At 38.4% G+C, this 25,948-nt stretch overlaps 1 protein-coding gene across 10 annotated transcripts; it reads left to right on the top strand.

The window, feature by feature from the left end:
* The first annotated feature begins 2,720 nt into the window (after positions 1-2,720).
* Positions 2,721-25,798, top strand: LOC103398247 (AP2-associated protein kinase 1-like). Of its 10 annotated transcripts, none has more exons than XM_008336794.3 (21): positions 2,721-3,727; positions 9,018-9,136; positions 9,521-9,629; positions 9,770-9,912; positions 10,061-10,182; positions 10,721-10,802; positions 10,889-11,021; positions 11,159-11,262; positions 12,157-12,236; positions 12,324-12,487; positions 12,964-13,148; positions 13,866-14,048; positions 14,427-14,614; positions 14,858-15,051; positions 15,146-15,214; positions 15,812-15,901; positions 17,766-17,870; positions 18,047-18,148; positions 18,557-18,727; positions 19,001-19,090; positions 23,203-25,798. In XM_008336794.3, the coding sequence occupies exons 1-21, from the start codon at positions 3,568-3,570 to the stop codon at positions 24,027-24,029; spliced, it is 3,420 nt and encodes a 1,139-aa protein (XP_008335016.1). In that variant the 5' UTR covers positions 2,721-3,567; the 3' UTR covers positions 24,030-25,798. The 10 variants fall into 10 exon arrangements, with proteins under 10 accessions (XP_008335016.1, XP_024908992.1, XP_024908993.1 ...); XM_025053224.1 differs by having other exon boundaries at positions 13,866-14,054; XM_025053225.1 differs by lacking the exon at positions 19,001-19,090 and having other exon boundaries at positions 2,722-3,727; positions 13,866-14,054.
* Positions 25,799-25,948: the final 150 nt, after the last annotated feature.

Raw genomic sequence — 25,948 nt, 5'->3', positions numbered from 1 at the left:
CCACTGAGCCAGACCATCAACAAAGCTATTCCAATTGGCACCCCAGAACCAGTTCCCTTCTCTGCAGCGAGCTGTCTGGATGTGGATGTGAAGGTCAGTGTGCTCTGACTCACAGTGTATGTACCACTGCACTATCTGATTATCAAAAACTCAGTCTAGAAGTTTCTTTACTCCTACAGGTTAGGTTAGGTTTTGAATTGTATCTCAGTGCTAAGTATTACTTTAAATATTTTTTTAACCAAAACTCTGATTACACTATTATGAAGCTGCATAGTCCAAGCCAAGCAGCACTTGATTCTGTAAGACTTGTTTTTACCGTTCAGATGAACACCTTATCATAAAAAGTTAATTAAAAAATCCTTATATATTCATGATAATACTCATGAACCATTCAGGAAAAACGTCAATCAATAATAATAAAACATCAATAAAATGTTCTCTCAAGAGTTCTCTCCAAAGTACTAGTTGAGACCAGTTTATTGATTTGAAATCATTTAGTGTAAATGTGCTGTTTTTTTAATAGTCACAAAATTACATTATGGCAGTGATCAGGATACTGATCTCCATTAAGGCTTTTAAAAACTTAAAATTGACTTTGGAGGGTGTTTAAGATTGTGGGGAGGTCAGTGTCTTGTGCTGTCTGGGTGCTAACTCTAATAATCCACTCATTAGGAAATGATCAAGGTAAAGGCAATAAAGGACAAGAAGGACTTTGGTCCTAATTTGTCAAACAGGACAGTTTATTTGATTTTGAAGAGGATCACACTGCTAAAACCTTGCCAGGTCAGTATTAAACTGACTGTTTGAGTACCAACAACTCTTCTCTTAAAATCACCCATGGTTAGTGTTAATCTTATGTGGTTTTGTGTGATCTTTTGTAAGCTTTAGAGATTTTCATGATCTTCATAATCGCTTATCTGTTCACCTACTTATTTCTCGTTTTATTGAACCTTTCCTCTCAGGGAAAAGTGTTATGGTTCAGATGAAGTTGACTAAAAGAGATGAGACATGGCTAATTCACTCTTAATTGCTTTGTTTATCCCAGCATCTCAGCGCATGCACTACATGGCAAGAGAGCTAATCACCTTTCCATTTAATTTCAAACTAAAATAATACGTGTCTGAACTTTTAGTTATGTTTTAATAAATGCAAAACACTGCTGATTAAAAGACATGTGAACACATAGCTGCAGGTGCACTAGAGGTGTGCATTACCAACATCAGCCCAGACCAAGTAAATGAAATAGTGGTGTTAGTGTGCATTTGTTATTTGTCTTAGTAAAGAATTCATCTTTGTTTTGTCTGCAGCATTTAATATCATACTAAATAAAACATGTCAGGGTTATGAACCATCCTAGCATTTAAAGAAATTAAGGCTGATTGTGTGTGTGTGTGTGTGTGTGTGTGTGGTTACTTCTCTTGTAAATATATAATAAATATGAAAAGCCAAATCACTCTCAATAAAATATTCACATCAGATCCCCGATAGAGCCATGATGAACACTGATCACAATTAAACACAGAGAGTGGCTTTCATTAAATTGATTTTTACCACAGTGCATCTCTTATGTTCCCATTATAATTTGATATGGTTTAGTCAGTGTGGATATTTTTCCCTCTCGATTGTGGCCGAATAATCAGGGAACTGAAACAAGCCGAAATAGAAATGCATTTTGTTTGAGACATTATGGCATAGGGCAGTGGATAGATTATGTACTGTAAGTTACAGATGCTATGATTCCCTGTCTAATACAACTCCCATAGAAAATATTTGTTCCCTGATGTCAATCACAGCCAGACCCCCATGGCCTGTGTAGTTTTTACACTTGCTACATAGGTACAGTATATGCCGCTGTCCCTGTGTGCTGAATTGTACATTTCCCTCTAAATGGGTTCCTAACTGTTAAAGGTGACATTATTTGAGTCCATTCAGAAAAAAAAACATTTACTGACTTCATACTCTTCAACAGTCCCAGAAACCAAAGTCAATGGAGTGTGTAAATGACAGTAATATAAAGTAAGCAAAATAACAAATGTAGTGGGTCAAATGCAGGCATATGTATTAGCTATAAATGCAGTATTTGAAGTTAATTTTGAAACTAAAATCCGGAGAATTTAGGACAGATACTTCTAAGTGCAGATGTTGTGGTGGACGCAGAGTCCTTGTAGGAACAACTCTAAATACAATAGCTGCACTATTGTATTTAGAGTTGTCAAGACCTTTAATCCTGTGCTGTAAGAATGTGTGAAGAACATGGATCTGACTAAAGCTGCAACCCTGTAAGAATACCTACCGTTTCTTCTTGCCGTCACAGACATCGCTGAAACCACACATCTGATGCACACGTAAAACCAAATTATGGAACCTGAACAGTTTACACTGAGAACACCGAAAGCGATGACTGACTTTCTTACATTTCTCTCTGACACACAACTTATCCTTGTCCATACAATCTTTTTGTAGAGTTAGACTGCCACCTACAGGATTTAACTCCAACAGACAACTTCAGCCTCCAACAGATACAGATGCAGCACATGCAACTGCGTTGAGGTTGAAAACAACATCAACTTGAGAGAAATATTGTCATCCCTGTGAGAAAAGAACCAGTTGGGTGTTATAAACTAATTTTATTTAAGTTAGTAGTACAAACGTACAGAAGTATAAAAACATTTATTTTCTAATTTCTTAATCCAGTCAGATTACGTTTTTATTAATCCACATGGGGAAATTATAGAAAAGTAAAACATTACTATCAGTTAGTACCTTAGTATTTAAAGAAACAAAATATGAAATACACTTGTATATTTAAATGGAATTAAATACACGTTAAAACACGATGAAATGTATACATATTTGTGTGCGCGTTCATAGAGCATATACTATTTCATTGGGTGCGAAAACTTGCCACAACACCTACTATTAAGGCGATGACGTAAGATTCAGGGGAAAGTGCGTCGTCTAGAAAGGCTGTAGAGGAGAGGATTCTTTCCTCCAGCACCTACACTGTTTGTACGGAGGTTAGCTCTCTTATTAAGTCAATTTCATATTATTAAGCTATTGAACGAAGCCGTGAGTCGTCTGATTTTTTTCCGGAGAATAATAGCGATAATGACGTTCACTAAGCTACGTTGGACACGTAGGATCTACCTGTATGCTGCTGCCAATCCATGAACTGACAGCTGTCATCGCACCGAGCTGCTCAGCTAACCGGCTAAGTGAGCTATTGGCTAGCAAGTGTTTTAAAGGCTTATACCCAGGCTAACCAGCCGGCTTGAGCTCCTGTCGTCAGGAAAACGGTGACAAACACTGCTTCTTAATTAGTTCCTCGGCCAACTTTGAGTTCTCTCTCTCTAATTAAAATCATGAGCTCGCCATGGAGCGTCAGAGAGTAGTGTTTGTGGTATTAATTTAAGTTAGCCAGCATTTAGCTTTTAGCTACGTTCATTCAATTAATGAAAAGTGCTAACGCCAGCGCCGGAGCGAACAGGGACTAGGTCCACCCACAGTAAGGCTTTGGTGGGATAAACTTTGTTGCTCGACAGTGTCGTGGACAATATCTCATAGAAAATGAAGAAATTTTTCGATTCTCGACGGGAATTGGGGAGCTCCGGGCCTGGTTCTGGAGCTGGTGGAGGAGGCGCAGGTTCCGGCGGCGGCAGCGGCTTTATCGGACGTGTTTTCAGCATTGGACGGTATCAAGTGACCGTGGAAGAGATTATCGCAGAAGGTGAAATATGAGGCTTTCGTTGCCTGGAATACATTCTTTTTCTAGAATACACACTATTCTAATTCTACCACATTATTGTTTTGATACACACTCCAGTTACTTTATTTGAATGGGTTAAATATTGGACAAAGGCCGTGGTACAAAGCAATGACTATCTAGTGCTAGTTGAACCAAAATTGTTCTCAAGATAGCTCTCTCTTTCTGGAGGCTGTATGACTTAACATTAACATATAAAACATTCCTCAATACTAGGTTTACGCCCAGATAGACTCCAAAATAAACACCAACCAGAAGAGGAAAGCAGACAGTGTCGTATATCTTCTGTACCAGTTTAAATACATTTCTTATTTCTGTAATTTAAATATATTGAAACATGAACACATCGAACACATTAGAGTATTAGCCCCTATAGTTCAGTAATACATAATAAGAGTCAGATTTTGGAAGACTACAAGCACAAATAAGTCATCTTATTACTTCCTTGATGCAACAGTGGATTCAATATAAGAACTAAACAATGCAAACTGCAGCCCTCAGTATATGTCTAATTAAATCTAGACAACTTTTAAAATCATTAAAACACTAAACAGTAATTATTTTCTTGACTATCCCAAGACAATGTCATGCCCTGATAAATTTCTTTGCACTGCATTGGTAAGAATTTGCGTCTGGCACATGACTAACTTTGCGTGTGCATAATAAACTGCAACTCTTAAACGTTTTTTTTTTTTTTGGTTGAAACAGTAGAAATAAGTATGGGTAAATAAATATTTTCTACAATATTGTGTGGTCACATCATTCCTTTCCTTTTTAGAAAAAAAAATCTATAAGCTCCTTGGCAAGAGATGTTTTAACATAGGATATATAAAGCATAAAAAATTTACCTGAATGTCATGTATTTGTAAAGAAGCATTATGTTGTGGACATAGTTCTTGTCTGTGCATCGCATGAAGAGTTTGCATATTTATTTGTTTGTTTTTTTTTCATTTAGAATCAAAGTTGCATGAGAGCTTTTTATGCTGCTTGTTTGCTTGTATCTTCTCTTGTTACCTAAAAAAATAGCAGAATCATGGCATTATGTTTTTTTATCCCACTGTAGAAGGGCACTGCCAAGCTGAGTCATCTGTCTTGATATTTACAGAAGGTGTGACAAATTCCAAATGCAGATACAACTGGCACAGATTATTTTGTTGTTGACTTGGGGGCGGGGGGGCTCATTGAGGCACATTAGATATCCTCATAAAACATGATTGCTTCAGTTGTTTTTCAGTTAAATGTAAAGACAAATCACTGAAATTAACAATGAAATGAAGTTTACCTGGCAACATTGCTTCATCCATAACCATAATCCACAATGGGTGGTTTCAACAAGGCATGTCTTAGGGATATGTTTCCCCTTGATCATTAGTTTTTTTAATTAGTCTGTCATGCTCTACTAGCTCAGAGTGTCTCTTACTAAAAAATACATGGAAAGGTCTGATTAATTTATCAGCACTTAAATGACTGCCATCTGTTTGGTCACTTCATAGCTTTATGAAGATGATGGTCAGATATTGCAATACACTTTGCTTATAATTTCTGGAAAAACTGTGGCCTTGATGCAGATGTTGTCCTGTCCAAGGTTCTCATTTGTTTAGGTGTTCTTGGAATTTTTGTATTTCAGACTGGACTTATTTCTGTAGTGGACTTAGTGTCTGCTACAGAACTCTCCCCAGTGCCTGCTGGCCTATTTATTCAGATGTTTTTGGTTGTACTCTGGGCTTTTGGTTGCTCTTAGCTTGCAGTTTCGTTTGGAATGTTTCCCCCCTCAGTCCACTCCCTTTGTTGTCAACATGTAACACTCACATTATACAGACAAAGGCAGTCAGAGGGATACATTACACTAGTTTTGTAGCTTCAGGGACCAAGGTAGCATTTAGATTGAAGATAAATAGAAGTGAAAACAAAACTATTGCACTGCCAAGAAAACATTTTTTAAGTAGTTAAGTCCTTTATCCAAGACAAGATACTCTCATTGCCACATACCCTTATATGGACAATGTTTTTCTGGTTCACGTTGTTATTGCAACTATCATCTTGATGGCCAAAAGGTGCTGGAAATTTCTCAAATCTAATTTCAAATATTCTAATTCCAAGATCTCTTTTTTTCCTTGTGGTTTTCAGCATCTGTTTTTTCCTTTATTTTTTAAATGCATTTTCTGCAGATGTTTATTTTGGTTTCCAACTCACGTTGGATTCCTGTGAAGAGCTTTAGTGACTCTCCTTTTGACACTTCAATTTCAAAATAGTCAAAGTCATTTACATGTGACTTGGCAGTTGTTCTAGGTAGGGATGAATTGATCCGATACTTAGGATCAACATCGGTCCAATATTGATCTAAATTTAGGGATTGAACATTGAACAACAACTAAGTTCTGTTAAATATCTAAGCCCAAATGCACGATTTAACTTTACGCCGCTTGCTGGAGGAGAAATTTAGGTATTGGATTGATATGGGTATCAGCAGTTGTTCCGAGTTGCAGTAATGCTATGACATGAAAATGTTGTGTCACCAAATTTAGGGTCTGAAGACACATCTCTTACTAGTTCTTTTTCTAGAATTAGCTTTATTTAGATTTTTCCTTTTTCATCTCTACCACGTAAACCTTTGACTGAGTGCAATAGTCTATATTTATTCATTTTAAACTGAGATAAATTGTTATGCTATTATGGATTCACAAGTGAGAACAGGATCATGAACACATTTTTAAATGGCGAGTATATTTGAAAGTTTGACCTCTAGTTTTACGGTTCAAACTATAATGTAATGACACATCACTGGCTTGATATATGGCTGTAATTACCAAGGGAATGTAATTATAATCTTAGTTGTTTTTGAGTTTTTAGAAATATGTTGTACTGTTGTACATCCTCTGCACAGTACAAAATAGGACATAGAGTTCATTAATTACTCAACCAACAAACCAGAAACGGGTTGTTCAAAATAGATAGAAGAAAGAAGAAGATAAAAGCTCATGGGACTGTTTTTTAACTGTCTCTTCCTTATTATACCTTTTATTATAATTGACTTCTGCGGTTTTGATATGTTTATTGTTATTTTAAGTGTTTAATTACTTCTCAACCTATTCTGGGGCACAGCTTTCTGCCTTTCCTGTCAACAAGACATGCTATCTTTGGTAGATATTATGTTACTGCTGGTAACATTAGCCCTGTGCAGGAGACTTAGTATAATATGTTGCATTGTAATAGAGAATGAGCCCAAAGTTCCTGCATTTTACATAGTATGGTGCAACAGTGACAATTCTTAGTGCTTTTTGTAAACAGTTCTAAAGCCAGAACTAGACTTAATACTCAGTCTACTCAGTGTTTATTTCACCACTGCTTTGTCACTAATTTCTCCTTGCAGAGTTGTGTAGCTTTTCAGGGAGCATGTTTGTAAATAGCATAGTAGTTGTAAGCAGGTGTTTATGCAGTGCAAGCCTTGGTCATAGCTTTGTCAATCCATTTAACTGATGACAGATCGTAAGTGAACACCATGAACATTTGCTGGTGTCCATCACTTCTATTACAAGCATTTCAGATTTGACTGTCACAGACACAGGTGCACAGGCACGCACACACATTACTGCCTGTCCCCGGTCCTACCTACTGTGTGCCCTGTTATGTGTTTTTTGAAAATTGTGATCACTAAGCACATGCTTCATAGTCTTGATAAACTTAATTACTCAGCCAGTGTCATATCTGGTGATGAGGTGCTGTGTTGCAGATTTTAGCTTCTGTTTTGTGCATTAGCCAACAACTGTATTTGTTATTGATGACATCAGCAAAAATGTGACGTTATCTGCAGGGAACCAGCTACACTCTGCCAGTGACACTGATGTAGCTTCACATCTCACATGATTTGGGTGCAGTCAGATAAATTTAGGCAAGATGTTATGTATAATTAAATGTCTTGATTAATTTCTTTTAATAATATACAATGTAGCCCAAGGCAGTCTTATTCAGTGTCAATCACATGAAACTGTCCTTGGCTTGCTGATGCTATTTGAATGAGTCAGACGCATAAACACGACCTGGCAGAGAACAACAGGGTGAACAATAGCTGCAGTCGCAACAAAAACCACAGCCATTAAAGTAAAAGCTGCTCAAGCTGCCGTTGACACAAAAGTCCAGGAAAAGCTAAATCAACACACACACCTAAAAGTAACAAAAACTAAAGGCATTTGTATGTCTGTACTCAGTTGCAAAAAAGGAAAATAATGCAAAATAAATTGTCAGGTAAAATTACAAAACACTGTCTGATTCTTTAGTGTTTCAGTAACTGTGATTGGTAGTTTTTTCCCAGTGTGACCACAGTCAAGATGACAAACTCACTAATTTCCTGTATCAGTTTTATCAACTTTTTCTATCCTTGCCCCCGAGCACAGCTGCTGACTCATGTGGCACTGTTTCAAGCTCCTCTTACCAGGTTGTCACTCAGCCCAGTGCTGCAAATGTGCGTTACATTCCTTACCTCATGGCTGTGAGATAAGATGGGGCCAGGTCATTAGGCCATCTGGTCCTCTGCAGGTTTTTACACGGTGTGTCATCAGCACAGCTGAGAGACATTCGACTCGAATACACTTATCTCACAAAAGATAAATTACCTGCAGTTGTTGGCCTACTTTGAGTGACCCATAAACTTTGTTTTACACCTGAAAACCCTGTTTCCAATAAAGTTCACTTCTAGAAGTAGATAATTTACTAAACATGGGACTTAATTTGTTAAATATAGACAATTAGATAGTTAGATTTAAATAGCTGTTAAACAAGTGTACCAGTGGATCACGTCTTGTTTAAATTAATAATATATAAATTGCCCTGCTTTTAGAGGGCAAATCAAATTATTATTGACATTTACTCAGACCAGATGTGCAAAAATCATGGTGGTTTTTACACCTGTTGTTGATAAAAGTCTGAAACTACTCGGTCATGTAAACTACTTTTATTCCCTAACAGATCAAGATAATAAAAATAACATATAGTCTACATATATTTTCTCAAGTCTAAACCCTTTCGCAAGTGCTGTTTCCATCAGATTCATTCTAGAACTCTGGGGTTGGAATTACAACAAAACTTGTTACAAAGCTTCATGTATGTTGTTGTCCTTGGTGGTGTCCACTTGATCCCAAGATCCCAAGAAAAATATATATTATTACAATCTGTCTTGGAATGTTTTGACTCAAACTTGTATGTTTAAAAACGTATTCAAGCTTTTAACATTTTTCTCGTTGTCCACACATTTTTGCAGGAGGGTTTGCCATTGTGTTTTTGGTGCGCACTCATCAAGGTCTGCAGTGTGCACTCAAAAGATTGTATGTCAACAATGAACACGACTTGCAGATCTGCAAACTTGAAATACAGATTATGGTGAGTGAGACGGTCCATTAAATGAACACCAAGCTCAGCAAAATTAACTTTTCCATTCAACATGAATGAATCAGTTGTGTGTTATAAGCATTTGTGCATTTGTCTGGTTAGTGATATCAATCTCATACTTTTGCTAAAAAGGTTAAAAATCCAAACTCCTATACTTATCCAAGTTTTAAAAGAATTATACTTTACTGTTGGTAAATTATCCTGTTCCTGTGGCCACACTGAGGGTGACACAGCAACTGCCAGATGGTTGCCTACTGTTATAGTAGCCAGAATTGTTAAATATTTTCTATATTTAGTTTGTCATCTAGAACATAGAAATATGTCAGCCTGTCCGATGCTGTGTCATTATTGTTCTTTTTGTGTATATTTACACAGAGGGATCTTGTGGGTAACAGGAACATAGTGGGTTTCCTGGACTCTAGCATAACTGCAGTTGGAGCAGGCGATGTGTGGGAGGTCTTAATCCTAATGGATTTCTGTAGAGGTAAATTTGTATGCCCCCATGTGTATCCGTCATTGTTCAACTGAAAACCACCGCACCAATGTTGTATCATTCATTTGATGGCTGCTGTGTTAATAAATGTATAGCCCAATACTTTGATATGACCTATGTGTTTAATAAAGGTGGTCAGGTGGTCAACCTGATGAATCAGCGGTTACAGACAGGCTTCAGTGAACCTGAGGTGCTACAAATCTTCTGTGACACGTGTGAGGCAGTGGCTCGTCTCCACCAGTGCAAAACTCCTATCATTCATCGAGATTTGAAGGCAAGTCAAATTAATTTTCTCTCATGCACGTTTTTACTGCATGAATATCGGTGCCTGTCAGTAACATTCTGAAACAGGTTTATCTTAGCAATTTATTACCATTAAAAACTGTATCACACAATTAAGGTCTAACTTCTCCATCACTCAGGTGGAAAATATTCTCCTGCACGACCAGGGTCATTATGTGCTCTGTGACTTTGGAAGTGCAACCAACAGATTTCAAAACCCTCAGATTGAAGGAGTACAGATGGTAGAGGACGAAATCAAGAAGTGAGTTTTTCAGTCGTCTGTCATTTCTTTGGGTGGTAGGAAGTGTTTTAAATGTAGTGTCAAATATGGTTGTGCAGGAATATTGATAAAACAAATATTTAAAAAAAAATCAATGATTAATCACAGGGTAGCAGTGGATTGATCACAATTAATTGTTAAGGCGAATAAGCATCAAAATAAATTGGCAATCATCATAATCATAAATCATCAAGATAAATCAACAAAATAAGCTTTATAGAGTTGGTGGATTTGAATCATTACTGTGCATTTTGACTGTGGCTTATATTGTACCTTTCAAAACTCTGGTGAAGTCTTTGCCCTCAACAATATTAATGTATCCAGTCGATCACAAACTGACAATTTCATGAATCAGCTTGTCAACTGTAGACTTACTTACAGTCTACTCTCAGTGAGTGACTGGTGTGATACAAGCTGGGCTTCCACAAACATGCATGAATGATTTATGTTTATTTATTTATTTCAATTAGTGCGTACCCTATCTTCAAGTCCAGTAACTCTGTTTTGTTGTCTGTTACAGGTACACCACTCTGTCATACCGAGCCCCAGAGATGGTCAACCTCTATGGTGGAAAGGTCATCACAACTAAAGCAGATATTTGGGTAAGGATGAATGTGTCTATTCTGTAACTCTTCTGTTTGCTTTAAGACCAGATTACTTGACTGTTTACATCTTCTCATTTATACAGGCCATGGGTTGTTTACTTTATAAACTGTGCTACTTCACACTCCCTTTTGGGGAAAGTCAGGTAGCAATCTGTGACGGCAGCTTCACTATCCCAGACAACTCCTGCTACTCACAGGACACGCACTGTCTCATTAGTAAGTAACCTTATTCACTACATTATACTCTGCGTCCTAGTTACTACGTGTATTTTTTTAACAGATAGAACTTGTAACTGTGGTTTTTTCATTTGTCTAACCTAAAATTGAACAGTGTATGTTTGTAAACCTCTTAGGATACATGCTGGAGCCTGACCCAGATAGGAGACCAGACATTTACCAGGTGTCCTACTTTGCATTTAAACTGGCTCGACGGGAGTGTCCAGTCACAAATGTCCATGTAAGTGAGCATGGCAGTGAGTGAGTGTACAGTGTAGCAAAGTAAATATTAAGTGCAGGTGAGTCAGTTGTGATCATATTTCTTATTATACACCTATTTGCATAAACACAATTAATGGATTAGATCCTGTTACAAAGTGCTATGCTGGTTTTAGGGGTAAATTTACATGAATAGAGAGTGTTTAAAAATATTGTTGCTTCATAGGCAACAACTACAGTATGAACAAGTTTTTTTTTTTTAAGTAGATGATAATGTGTCCAATTACACATTGTACATTCAAATGTGCTGTCTCCTCCAGTATACATTCACCTTGAACTGCAGATCATAGCCCTTACAGGCGTCGGGTCCATAGTGTAGCAGTTAGCACGCCTGCCTCGGAAACAGAGAGCAGAGTCCTGGGTTCGATTCCCAGAGGAACCACATGCGTGGCGCTTGTGGAATGGAATAAAGTACAAATATATTTTATTTATATTTATTTATTTTCTACATTCATCCAGTGGGAAAAGCTTATTTTTGTTGTCCTGTTGTTATTGGTTACTATCAGAGGAGAAGACTCTTTTTAAACTTTATTTATAGATAAAGTATAGATAGATAGACGTACTTTATTGATCCGAGGCTGGGAAATCACAATTGTATCTTCACCACCACAGATTGTTTTAACCAAAGCAGTGGTTTATGTTAATACACTTGGTTTTATTGAGGAAGGTTTGACAAATGAATCCAATGTAAAAGGAATCAAGATTGTGACAGCCATGGATTGCCAGCAGCCAACGGTTTGATATCACATGCACTGATGGAAACTACAAATTAATTTCAGAGTGTGATATAGTTTCCTAATTAGTAACAGAAACAAAAAAGTGATTGTTTGTTTTTGTCTGTTTTCTATTATCCTAGAATTCACCCATTCCTACAAAACTCCCTGAGCCCATCAGAGCCAGTGAAGCAGTGGCCAAAAAGAGTCAAACCAAAGCCAGGTAAGTGTTCAGCAATAGGTAGAGGTGTAATAGTTAACATAATAATATCTTATTCATTATATTTCTTCTGTCTTTTCTTCCCCATAGGTTCACAGACCCCATCCCCACCACAGAGACCTCAATTGTACCTCGACAGCGGCCTAAGGCCGGTCAGCCTCAACCCCAGCCAATATCAGGAATTCTGCCCATCCAGCCTGCACTCACACCACGCAAGAGATCCAATGTAGCTGCTCCAGTGTCCCAGGCTATAGGTACAAGTGCTAAACGAAGTCTCTATTGTCAGTGCTCAAACGCTGCAACCATTTATGTTGTCAGTTACCAACAACCTCTGTAATAGTTCAGGGAGATGTGCTTTGTTGAACTGTGCAAAATAGATTTGAGTTCTTCTCCCAGTGGTTCAATTAGTGTTTCTGTGGACTCTGTTTGTCCTTAATGACCTGTCAGTGTTTGACCAGAGTAGGAATCTGTGATGTTTTTCATAAGACAGACCTGATGGGGACAAAGACCTGATATCTCCTTAATGACTGGAGCACAGACAACCACATCAACAGGGTGGTAGTCTGAGCTGGTTTTATGTGCATTGTGCGCATTTAAACATCTATTGAACTAAACAATGTATTTATCTTATTCCATGAGCCTTATTTCCATGAAGTACTGTAATGAAATCCACGACTCTTGTTCATCCAGGGCATGTGGTGAATAATAGTTTTGACTCTCCTTTATCCAGGTGTTGGTATTGGATCCCCGCCTTCAGCTGCTGCTGTCCAACCTGCTCAGCAGGGCATTTCGACACAGGCTGCATCACTGTCAGTCCAGACAAACAGCAGGCACCCACATGCCACACCACAGCATCATCAACTTCTCTTGAAGCAGCAGCAACAAGGTTTCTTAAGTCCACAGGGTGGCCAGCAGGTAGGCATCTTTATAGGACAAGAATGGAAATGTTCCTCCTTTTTTTTTTTTGTCTATCTATCTATTAAAATATCACCACCCGCCTTTGTTGTATATGTAAAACGAAAGATACAGATCTCTCCTTATAATTATTTTTAATGATAGTATTTTAAGAGATATTTCCACTTCGAATGTTTTTCTCTTTTTCTCCCTATATTTGTTATATCATTACATTTTATTTATCACTGGGCAACAATGTAGCTATTTAATCATAATTCATTGCATTGTGGTATATATAATTTAGTCCTCAAGTCAAAGGGGGTGTAGCATTTAATTTGGAAGTATAAACTAAAACTGCATTTAAACAAATAAAGTGCTTTTGAACAGCAGTGTTCTCTTTCCAGTGATTCAAATTTTTTAAAAATGTTGACTATTCACTTAATTATTGAATATCTGTAGTAAGTTCAGTCATCCTGAACACTTCAGCACAGATTGCATTCATATTGTTCCCATTTCTTTAAAATATCCCAAATAGTGTCTAGTGCCTCTCTGAACCTGCCTCTCTTTGTGGCACACACCCACTGCTTTTGATCATGTGTATCTTATGATTTCATCTCACCCCACCCTTTCTTGTCTACAGTAATAATACAGTAATATACAACACTTTTATACTTGTAAACAATGTTTCTTACTGAAACTATTGTAAAACATAAAAAGCCATGTGATATTCTTGTTTAGCATCAACTGATACAGAGCTTCCATCAGCAACAGATTCAACAGCAGGCAGGGTTGTTGTTACAACTGCAGTACCAGCAGCAACAGCAGCATCTGCAACAGCAGCAGGTTGCCCATGAAACAGCAGCACTGCATCTCACTCCAATTCCTGAGTCTGAACTAACTGGTCGTGGAGCTGACCATGAGGTTGTGGTAATGATCCTACTTCTGCTGCCTACTGCTGCCTTTTGGGTTGGGACTGACTGAGCTTGTCTTCAACAAATCATGTCCTTATTTGTCTTCTTTAGCTGGAATCAGTTTATGAGCAAGTTGCTGCTATGTCAATATGTTTACACTTCTGTACTGTACCACTAACTGCTGTATCTATAATGTAAATCTTTTCTCATCTTTTCCTCACTCTGTGGTCAAGATGTGGGATTCCAAGGGGGGTTTATGACCATTTTCTATTTCCAGTTGCTCTTGCTTGGTCATGTGCTTGGGACTTTGGTTTCTTTACAGCATGCAGCTTATTTTCCTCTGTTAACCATGCTAACCTCTGGTTTTTCTCCGACTTTATCTTTACAGACAATAGGCAGAGGGATCCACAAGGTTGGGTCCTTGACACCACCGTCATCTCCAAAGATGGCGCCCAAGAGTGGACACCGTCGCATCTTGAGTGATGTCACGCACAGTGCCGTGTTTGGGGTCCCTGTCAGCAAGTCCACTCAGCTCCTACAGGCAGCCGCAGCTGAGGCCAGCCTTAATAAATCCAAGTGAGCAGAATTAATTTCCTTCAGTGGTTGTAAAATAAACGTTCTTTTTGTGGCAGTTAGTGGACACACAAGGCAAATAGATGGCCCAGGAGAATCTTGCTGAGAAAGAATCACTTAATTCACCCTTTTAACAGCTCTGTTCACTCACTCCTATTTGCATGTGTCAGTAGGCCTTTAACATACATGCTCATTTGTCACTGTGCACTTTTCCCCCTGTCCATGTGTATCCCCTTTGCAATGCAGATCAGCCAGCACTACTCCCTCTGGCTCCCCCCGCTCCTCCCAGCAAAGTGTCTACCACCCAGGTGAGGGCGAGGTGTCTTCAATTATCACTGCACCCAATGCCCAATCCAGCTGGAACCCCTTTGGAGATGATAACTTCTCAAAGCTCACAGCAGAAGAACTGCTCAACAAAGATTTTGCAAAGCTATCTGAGGGTAGGTTTCCACTAGTTCACCACAAATCTGTACCTGCCAAATTGATGTGTTGTTGTATAATGTAATGTATTGTTATTTTGCTGTTCGTGTACAGCTGTTGCATCAGGGGAGAAGATGACAGGCTCCAGTGAAAATCTCCTGCGTGGGCTTAATGCTTTCCCAGGTAAAAAGCATGGCAATGTTTAAATACACAAATTTAAATAGCATTATTTTAATTACAGTAAGTAGTATTAGTATAGTGTTTTATGTACTCTGTATTTAAGAGTCGCCCTCTTTGATAGATATATCACGTTAAGTCCCTTAATAAAGATGGTATTGTCAATCAATTCAAAGTGTGCAAACAATTGTGTTCAGTTTGATTTATCTCAACAACCATTTGCAAAACAGGTAAAATCACATATGGAGCTCAAACCTGCTTCAAACAGATACTTTTTGTTAATTTAAAGAGATTTAATTATATCCTTCTCAGTCACCTATGGTGTTCTGCAGGGCTTTATTTTTGGCTTCTCTGTTGATTGATAAACTTTTTTTTTCCCCTAGGAATTAAATGAATTTTGAAAATGCACAGATAACACCTTTATTATCTCTGTTTATTTTTATTTGACCACATTACAAGTCAAGTGTCTGGCACCATCATTCACATCTTTAATCCCATAGCATTGCAATTTAATTTAATCACTCTTCATTTTCTACACTGGCAGCTCTCAATAAAGTTCATTCACCTTTTCTCATTATCCATTCATATTGCTGTATGTTTCAGGTGAAACATCAGCAGACATCACAAGCACGGGTTCTGCATTGTTGACTGTCCCGGACCCTTTTAATACATTTTCACTCTCCGACACCACAGGTAATATTTTGTCACACAGTGACAGTGTCTTTGATTTTACTTTTGTATAAATAGTCACCTGAGCCTTTAAGAACGTTTTTAGTCAACTGACGTAGAAAAATGTATGTTGGGTTTTGTGGTGTATGCAGTGTAATCTCATTGACATAATGAGCCTCACAGTCGCACCTTGTCAGTGTCCATGAATAAGGAAGTTGCTTGCTGGATTTAGGATCTGCGCTTTTGCTGTTGCCTGGCAACACAAAGGGCAAATTCTCCTTTGTTAATTGGATTGGCTTACAGCTGGAGCAGGTTGCTTACTAGAAGCACAAAATCAGGCAATGTTAATGAAAATCTTGTTTAAAAATAGCCTTCACAGTTTAGCTGTAACTATATGTAGAAGGGCTGATAGTGTTCTAGGTTGTGTAACTTTATTTGAGTTGCTGCTGTTCAGGGGCTGAACTGACGGGATGAAATTGTTGATGCTCTTACACAACTCAGGTGTGATTGTTAATCTTCTCTACCTGACCTACAGTAAGCTGGTTCTTAGACAGTCTGTCGTTCAATAATGATTCATAACAGTCAAAAAAGAAAAAGAAATGCTATAAATTGTAATTACTTTTCATTGTGGCAAGTTAAAATGTGTTAAGATTTCAGCAGATCTTCCTCAGTCAATTGATATAGTACAGTATGTGCAGCTGTCGGTTGTAAGCATCATTTTTATTTAATTTGAACACAACAATCCAGTGTAGTATTACTGCATAAAGCTTGTAAATCTTCCATTGACTGATTTTAAATCATCAAATGTATTTTTATTACAATTTATTACGTGAGATGGGTAGTGTTTTATTATGGTATGAGAATGAGGTGAGAAGTAACAGCCATCCTACTACTAATTACTCTGGCAGTCAGCGGTTGTTATGGTTAATTTGGAACTTCAGTACTACATGTCACTTAGGATTTACTATCAGTGTTGACCTCTTTCCTATAGCGAAGGGGACGAGGGGTCACATCTGCTGTGCCATTTTCTGAATCACCCCATTCCTTATTTAAGTCTCCCACCCCATTTTACCCATAGTGGCTTTCAGTAAGTATACGCTGTGTCGTAAAGACATCGTCATTTGGCATTACACATGCATGGACATCCTTCTCATTAATATCAAGGTCATGAGCAACAATTCAAAAGATGTAACTCTTGAGAGTCAATGGACAAAGATCTTTGCATGAGAATGAACTAACTAGCCTGAAGAAGATTTTCTCTGCTTTTCTGGGTAGGGAGATATTGGCATGCTGACAGAAAGCATCAGAGCAGCCTGTGTCTGCTGTCGTAAAGCTAACTGACTGATGGGGCATAATTATCTTCTCCCTTTCATTTAAGTTTTTCTTTCAATAGTATGTGAAATGTATCTTCTTTATTAATTGTATACTAGGATACGTTTGTGTTCTTAGTGTTTGCACTAACATTTGTAGTAACTTAAGTCCTATTGCTGTGGTTATATTGAGCTAAGAAAGTGTTTGATCAGGCTAACTATACAACATTTACTCGCTTGATGCACACTTGACTGTTTTTCTAACCCTACTGTTCTCAAATCTTTGTAGTGGATATCTTGCTGTTGTGTACTGTGAATAGTCTTGATTGTTATATCATACATTTTTTTTCCCTGTATTTTCACCATGTCCTTTCTAGTTTTCTCTGATCTTTTTTCTTTAACGCAAAGTCCTTTGTGATTCTGCACTCTCTCTCTCTCTCTCTCTCTCTCTCTCTCCCTCCCTCTCCCCTCTCTCTCTACCTCTCTCCCTTCCTCTTCCTCTGTTATGCTCTGTGTTTCCATGACCATCCATCCATCCCTTCTGCCCTCTGCTCTCTCCCTCTTTGGCTCACTCACAGAGAAGCTGATTGAGGGATTAAAGTCCCCAGAAACTTTTCTGCTGCTCCCTGACCTCTTAACCCTGACAAGCCCCTTCAGCAGTTCTGCAGAAAGCTCCACTAATGGTATCCCCTCTGTTCTTGTCCCCTGTGCTACCCATTTCTGTCTACTCTAAATGTGTTTGTTTTCCTTTAGCCTTCATTCTTCTCCTTCACTCATCTGGTCTTGACTAATGTATCCCTACTAGGGTGTCCATCTTTTCTCCTATGACTAACTAACCTGTATTATTGTATCTCTGTAGCAAAGGCAGATGTTTGTGTGGATTCACTGATTCCTGGTTTGGAAGCCCCCCAGACCCCACGACATTCCGCCCAACCAGAGCTCATCCCCACCACTATTCCAGGTCAGCATCCTGGATTAGAATTACACATGTGAACTCACACAGCTCTACAGTAATTTCAAAAGAGAAACATTTTCTCAAGTTGTGATTGTTATCCATGTGTCTATGTGAAGATTATGCACTTTCTTGTTCAGGCAAGTTAAGCAAGATGGATTCAGATACTCATAATGGTACTTGAATATATACCATTGAGAGTATCTGAATGTAGTATCAAGCCTGAAACCAAATAAGAGCATTGCTTTATCCCTAGTTTATAAACTAGAGGAATTTGGTCATTCTTACTGGTAGCCTTTAAAAGCAAAGCTTCCAAGTTTTACACCTATTGCAGTGGTTATTTTTCCAGCTATCAACAAAACCCTAACTCTTAGCTCTGTCCCTTCTGTTTTGCCTCATCCTGTCACACTGTCTCAGAATCTCTAACTGGGGAGGACTCTCTGCTGGGTTGTGATCTGTTATCTCATACCTCTCTTCATGGAAACCAGTCTGTCTCTGCTCTCTCCTCCTCCTCCTACTCCTCTGCAACTCCTGGCTCCAGCTCTGGGTCCTGTCTGGAGGAGCTGCCACCTGCTCACTCAGCTTCTGGTAAAAGCTAACCTTAACAGTAGGGGGTCATTATCACAAATCCTTCATAGTCAACAGAAGGTTCAGAACCCAAAAAGAAAACAATGACCTAGACTCACACATAGGTTCATGTTACAACCCTGAAATATGCATGGCTTTAGCACCCTTGGATCATGTCCTGTCTTTCATTTATTTCTGATCTACTTGCATTTTCTTATCCTTGGACTGTTTTCTTTACTTAGTTTAACATCTTTTTCCTTTCAATATTCCTATTTCATTTTTCATTTACTGCAGACTCTACTTTCCTCATGTCCTGTGGGGAGAAGGGTAATAACAACGAGTTTGACCCTATTCCTGTACTCATCTCCAAAAACCCTAATAAAGGTAAGGTTAACAGAACCCAGAGTTGAGCAACCACACCTGCAGATTCCAAGATTAGGAGCAACAGAGATGACTGCCACTGTTCCCAATTCAGTTTATGTCATTTGCTCTAAGACTATACACATTAAAAAAAATTGTAAGATTAAAACACTAAACTTTAGTTATTTCTCCCCATTAAGCCAACAAATTATCTTCATTCCTATTGTTACTCCACTACTGCTTTTTCTTTGCTGAGATGCTTGGCTTCTGGTGTTACAATGGCTTCCCTCTAATCTCCCCATGAAATGATAGCAGTATAAAATAATCCCAGCTCACTCTCTGCCTGTTTCTTTCTCTTTCCTTCTACCCTTTGTTCATGCATCCCTCTGCTCTGCCATTTCCCCCCTCATACTTCACTTTATTTTATTTTTACTTTCTCCAACCATCCTCCATTAATATTAATCCTTCTTTTGCTGGTCTTTCATAACCTTCCTCGACTCCTCCATGTCCATTTTTCTCTTCTCTCTCTCTCTCTCTCTCTCTCTTTCTGGCATGTTTCAGGTGGTCACTCGCGCAGCAACAGTGGCAGTTCAGAGTCCAGCATCCCCAACTTGGCCCGCCCCCTTCTGCTGGTGGATCAGCTCATCGACCTCTAGAGGGGGGTGGGAGAGTCGAAGGGCCAGTGTGCAATTCTAACAAAATGGGCAGAGAGGTTGAGGGGACAGAGATGAGGAAGCTGAGGTTCCTAATGTAGCACCTTAAAAAATTCAAAAGGGAATAGAATTTTCTTGTTTTTACCCTTTAAGTTGCCCTTTGTATATTTTTTTCTGCTGCCGTTAAAAACATTTTCATCAATGCATATCACCTGCTTCTGTTCTGGCCACACTATGGAGTACATTCCATAAACTTGCTTCCACCCATGGTAATCAGCTGTCATCATCACACATCACAGCTGTATTTTACTTTAGAACCAGATTTTTATTTAAAGGTACATTATGCAGGAAATTTGTCTAAGAGGTGGTCAATGCACTGTAGAAACATCTACGTCCCCTAATGGTTATGCTTTTAACTTACTGTATGTTGGAAGTCTAGTGTAGGTATTGAGCACTGATTTAATATGCTAATGAGGCTGTGCTCCTCTTACAATACTGTCAAATTCTTAGATAATAGACTTAGATAATATTCAGTATTGCGACACAAAGAAAGGGATTACTTACAAAGTTTATGCATTTTTCTAAGCCTTGGATCTGAGCTGATCCCACTCCTCCCACCTGCTTCTTTTTTTTTTTTGCATTTTATCATTATTTTAAAGAAAATTCCTGCCTATACTACCTTTAAATGAGCAATATTCATTTGACTTTCACATGTAACTGCTTGAGATGTCCTGGAAGCAAAGAAAGAAAGGAACGGGCAAAGAAACTAGAACAAGTTGTAATTTTGAAATACAGACCTAGTCACATGATAAGTTATCAATCAATTCGTATAATGTTATTAATTTTCATTTCATAGTAACTTATCAGTTTTGAGTGTCCAGAGTTAGGTTATAGAACCTTTAAATTTTTATGATGATGAGCAGGTTAATGGAAAATCCTGCTCTTTAAGGTCTTTTCAGGTTCTTTGTTAGCAAACTTTTCCCACATTTTGTATTTCCGACAGTACAATTTCCATCAAGTACCTCAAATCAGTTAGTGTCATAATCACAAAAATACACAACAGTGTTGAACAGCTACGTATCTAAGCTAACGTGCTGCATGTGTACTAACTTGCTGCAACTCATTGTTTGATGTCACTGATTACTATTAGCAAAGAAATCAAAAACAGTTACTAGGTTAAATGCATACCGAGCTGTGTCTTGTAAGGATAGTAATGTTTCAGGGTACTTGTAATAGTATTTTGGGATTGCTATAAGAGCAGCTCTCTACTGGTTGCAAACAAGTCAGTACTCTATGTGTATGTTAAACAAAATGTTGCTATTATTATTATTATTTTTACTGACTGTTGTCAGTGACCTCAAACAGTGCTTACATGGCAGGACTGACAAATGTCTATACTAACTGGCTTCATTTATAACATTCTTCACAAATGTTGGACAGAGTATTACTTCTCTTGAAATTTCACCTGTCAGTCCTGAATCTGGTCAGCATTATCTTGGCACATCAATTATTATACTAGCATCAGTGTAATTCATAGCCTATAATCAGACAATTGTTCATGTGTGGGGAATATGTAATTGCATTCTTTGTTCAGGGTCATGAACAAAAAGAAACAGATATGCAGTTTGACTAAATTAGTTTTGAATTTCCAAAATTCTGCCTCATTATAACCACATACATGGAAATCGCCTGACAGCAGAACAACATTTAAATGATATCAACAAAAAGCCTTCAGTCTACACAAAATCACTTTTTTGTGTTATTCTTGTCATGCTTGTAGTGAAATATACAGCATGACATGTATCATGTGTGTTGATGATTGTGCTGTGGAATGAGTGCAAAAAGTAATACTAGTAAAGCTGAAGTAGGGATATCGATAATATATTTGTGTAGATAATACAGGAGTGCAAACATGATGCACTTGTTTAAAGTTCTGTTTTCTCCTGTAGTCAAACTTTTGTTTTTCACACTTTCGTTTGTGTGTAAAGTGCTAACCATTATCTGACAGGATAACAATATGAACTCTTCTGTACATCAGCAGCAGCGTCAGTTGTGTATATTAGTAATTAATCTGGTTACACAGAACTAATGAAGGAACTTTATTCCTTATATCTGTGTGAAGTTTCATACAGTGTATGTGGCTGTTTTATTATCTTATCTAATGGTTACAGATTATCAAAAAAACTAGTGCTGTTGTTGCATTTCATTGGAATTATCAAAATTTCATCAATTCATTTATAGTTTCTATGATTATATCATCCACATTATTATACATGTGTACATACAAACTAATAATTATAATGTTGTCCTCAGTGCTGATATTGTGATTGTGGTCACTCACATTTATACTTTAAAGGACTAGTGTGTGTGTGTGTGTGTGTGTGTAAATGTTCTGTGCGTGTGTGTTTTCTCTATTCCTCTCTATCCAGTGTCCAGTTACAGTTGGGTCACTTTCTGTTGCTAATGATCTATGCAATCCCACTGTAACGCTTCATGTCCCCATCAGACACTACACTGCTGTGTCCTGTACAGAGCTCAACCGGGTCCTAGAGTTTTTTTTCCGTGTTTTGCTGTGTGAAACTAACGTACTCGTACTGGATGACTTGAATGTGGTGGCGGAGCATTGTAATGATTCTTTGATCATATCAAATATGTTTGACTTGAATTGGAAGCAAAAGACAAAGCTGGATCAGTATCAAGTGTGTTCTTTTATTTTTACGGAGTATGGATCAAAACTAAAGGCACTGAATAAAAAAACTGTTTAGTGTGAACAGAGTCTCCTTGGGTCACATTATTGGGTTGAATGCCAACATGTGAAGGAGTGGGATCAGTAGATTTTACTCAATGTTTGACTGATGAGTAAGCTCAAACAGTACTAGTGTTTTTCTTTATTGGCTGCAACTAACATCTTTACCAGAGCTTCCAGTTAACACTTGCCGCCAACACTGCTGAGGTAAGAGTGATCCGTCTCTGCTCATTTAAACAAACCCGTCTGTCCCCAAGTACTGGTATGTTGCCATCGTGGATCCTTGTCCTTGTTTCCACAGAATTACTGACTCCCCTTAATCCCACTTTAAGTCAGCACTTGCACGACACATTCATGTACAAGAGCTGACTGTTTTTTTCTAAGAGGAGATTTTGTGATCAGCTCCGGTAAAAACTAATTTGTGGAAACAAGGTTATTGGATGTTCTAGTAGTTGTAGAGCTGGTAGTTATTTTGTCTGTCCCTCGTGACCTGTTCAGACGAGAGTGTGTTTGTAATGTTGGAGGTCTGTGCTGGTTCCTCACTGTTGGGTCAGTGGTATTTATCAAAGCTTCACAGATTATCTACTGGTCATGCAGTTTGTCATGTTTTACTGAGTTGATGGCCTTAAGGATTATCAGACATTAACACCTCAGAAGATAAGTTCAATTAGAACTGGGGGTTATTGAAAATAAAATTTAACTTTTGAGTGATGTGTTTTCTCTGCTGTCTTTTACAGATGCACCGGAGGAAGGCAATGAATACTCTGTGCTTGAAGTGGAACAGGAAGATGTGGCACCAACCCAAGGCTGTGTTCATTCCAGTGACGAGGATGAGGAGAAACAGGTCAGTGAGGATGATCATCAGGAGGGGGCAACCACTGACGGTCAAGCAGCAGTCCATGACTCCAGTGGGTCAAGACCTCTCCTTCTAGACTCTGAAGATGAAGAGGAACAGGCCATTAATTCAACCACCCTGTCCAGCACAGTTCAACCACAGCAACTGTCCACTACCTTACATCAGCCCACTCCAAGCGCTTTTGCCCACAATCATACCGAGTATTTACCTAAGGCAGCAGGAGAGACAGATCTCACTGCAGATGTCTTCTCTAAAGCCCCCTTTAGAATCATGCAAGAAGATGCAACCGATGTGTTTGCTAATGCTCCGTTCCCGCGCCCTCCAGTTCAGCAGCAGCAGCAGCAGCAGCTGGATGTGTTCTCTCAGGCTCCTTTTGGGAAAAGAAAAGAGGCTGCAGTAGCTCAGCCTGTGAAGTTGTACCCTCAGCCAGCCGGGGTTCAAGTTGGATCATCTGATTCAAGTGTGTTAGGACAAGTTACGGCTCGTCCTTTCCGTCCTCAAGCCCTGGCCAAATATTCCCGACACTTTGAGGGACCTGTTCCCCAGCAGCTGGCAGCAGCGCACAGTGTGGTGACTAATGTGAGCAGACAGGCCACTGTAGCATCAGTCCCTGTTGGACCTCTTCATTCATGGACCTCAGAAATGAGTGCTGTAGATCCCTTCATCTCAGCACCCTTTCACCTCAAAGCACCACAAGAAAAGCCTTGAATGTACACATGTGAATCAAAACAGTGAGTATCAGCACCACTCATTTATGCAAACTGAAAATCACAGACATGTATGCATGCTGACACCAGCACTGCAGCTGGACTGTGAGCCTGCATGGATCTTATTTACAGGTTTTAAATCTTGCAGTGTCCAGTGTCTGAAATTCAACATTAATAGTGTGACATCTTTTCCAGACTTTGTCACTTTTGGGGTTTTTATTTTGTTTGTTTTTTTGCTGTCACGTTGTTTTACATTTCCATTTTTTCTGATTTCTTTTCATGGTCGACAATAGTTGGCTTTCACTGTTGCCTCACAGCAGAAAACTCTATTTGGCATGTCCTGTGCATGTGTTTCCCCATATAATCCAGCTTTCTTTCACAGTCCAAATATTAGACGCTATAAATTGACCATAGGTGAATGTAAGACTAAAAGATTGTTTGTCCTTATGTCGCCCTGCAATGGACTAGCAGTCTGCCCAGGGTGCCTTCCGCCAATGTTTGCATGATTTTAACAGGAAATGTCTCAATTCTACAGTCTAGTCAGGATAAAGCAGCTGACAAATAAATAAGTATTTTTTCGTACACAAACTACATCTACAAGAAGAAACTACACTAGTCAAGCATTTAATCTTTTTCTTGCCTACCTCAGTTAAATTCCTGGACAGTCTTTAAAAACACTGCATTAACAATGACTTTTGTTTTAGGATTTGACAATTCAATTTCCTGTTTATTTGAGCTTTACTGTGAACCTATGATGTGGTAACACCAGATTCCTTTTGTTATCATGGTTCTCAGAAAGATTCAGGGATAAGCACACTATCATGACATCACAGAAAACTGGGGTAAGTAAACGAATGAAATAGACCCGTCTCCTTAACAATACTGTGAGTAAACGTCCCATGACTACATCCACATACACAAATGTTTGTCAAAGTAGATCTGCTGACTAATGATTAATCATGGACTGTTGTAGCAATATTCTGTCCTAATGAAAATGGTCAATGTCTAACCAGACACCAATAATTAATAATCATTTTTCCTTGGTCAAAAATATAAAAGATTATTTAGGTGTTACTTGACAAGCTTATTCCTCTTTGCCTTACACTTAGAACCATGCGTCCTTCCAACAAACATCATGAATCACTCTTGCCTTCTGTGACCACCAGAAAAAAATGCTGCTACAGCCTTCTATCTCTGTGTGTGGATTTCACATGCATTAGTGTTTTATTTCATTGAGTCCCCATCACAACAATCTCAATATATACCAAATGTGTCACACTGCTGACGTGAAAACGAGTCACATTGAAAAAGGTATTTGGCACAAAATGCCAAAAAAAAAGGTGTCTTTGTGAACACTGGTATTGTTTTATCAGAAGTTAGAAATATTTTAATTGTGTTTTGTTTAATCATGGAAATGGGCACTTTTAAATAAAGAGGGTCAGTTTATTTTTCAACTGAAAGTTCAATCAATATCTTCTGTTGCAATGATGATTGTTTGTTAGGTTATTTTTTTCATTAAGTGTACTACATTTTTTTAATTATCTGACTTCAAAACATGAGAGTGGCACTTCATAACTGATCCAGAGTCAGGGTTCTCGTAGAATGTCTTTTGACTGTAACAGCTGTAAAGTATATTTTCCCTAGTGTTTCAACAGCTGGTGGTACTGTTGGACAACAAAAAGCACTTGAACATTTGTTATGTCACACATCCTGCCTTTGAACTTGTGTTGTAATTCATAATAAACAAAATATTAAATGAATGTAAATCAAGTATTTGCTGTTTGTGTGGTTGTTTGTCATCACTGAAGCACTTTCCCATTCTAGTTTGGATACAGTCTAATTTTACATCACACGTCCTGTACACCAACCTAGTATCCATTGTACACAGATTTAGCATAGTTTAACCTTCACATTTGTTGT

This window comes from Cynoglossus semilaevis, chromosome Z (assembly GCF_000523025.1).
Source record: "Cynoglossus semilaevis isolate Cse_v1.0 chromosome Z, Cse_v1.0, whole genome shotgun sequence".
Classification (NCBI taxonomy): Eukaryota; Metazoa; Chordata; class Actinopteri; order Pleuronectiformes; family Cynoglossidae; genus Cynoglossus; species Cynoglossus semilaevis.
The sequence above is the reverse complement of the archived record's forward strand: the minus strand, read 5'-3'. Positions and strand labels throughout refer to the sequence as shown.

What these genes read in the sequence shown, in the direction of transcription:
- LOC103398247 (XM_025053224.1), top strand. Translation starts at nt 3,568, where the DNA reads ATGAAGAAATTTTTCGATTCTCGACGGGAATTGGGGAGCTCCGGGCCT. An exon ending in GTCCAGTCACAAATGTCCAT is followed by an intron (nt 11,263 to 12,156) that starts GTAAGTGAGCAT and finishes CTATTATCCTAG; the next exon opens with AATTCACCCATTCCTACAAA. An exon ending in TTTTGCAAAGCTATCTGAGG is followed by an intron (nt 15,052 to 15,145) that starts GTAGGTTTCCAC and finishes GTTCGTGTACAG; the next exon opens with CTGTTGCATCAGGGGAGAAG.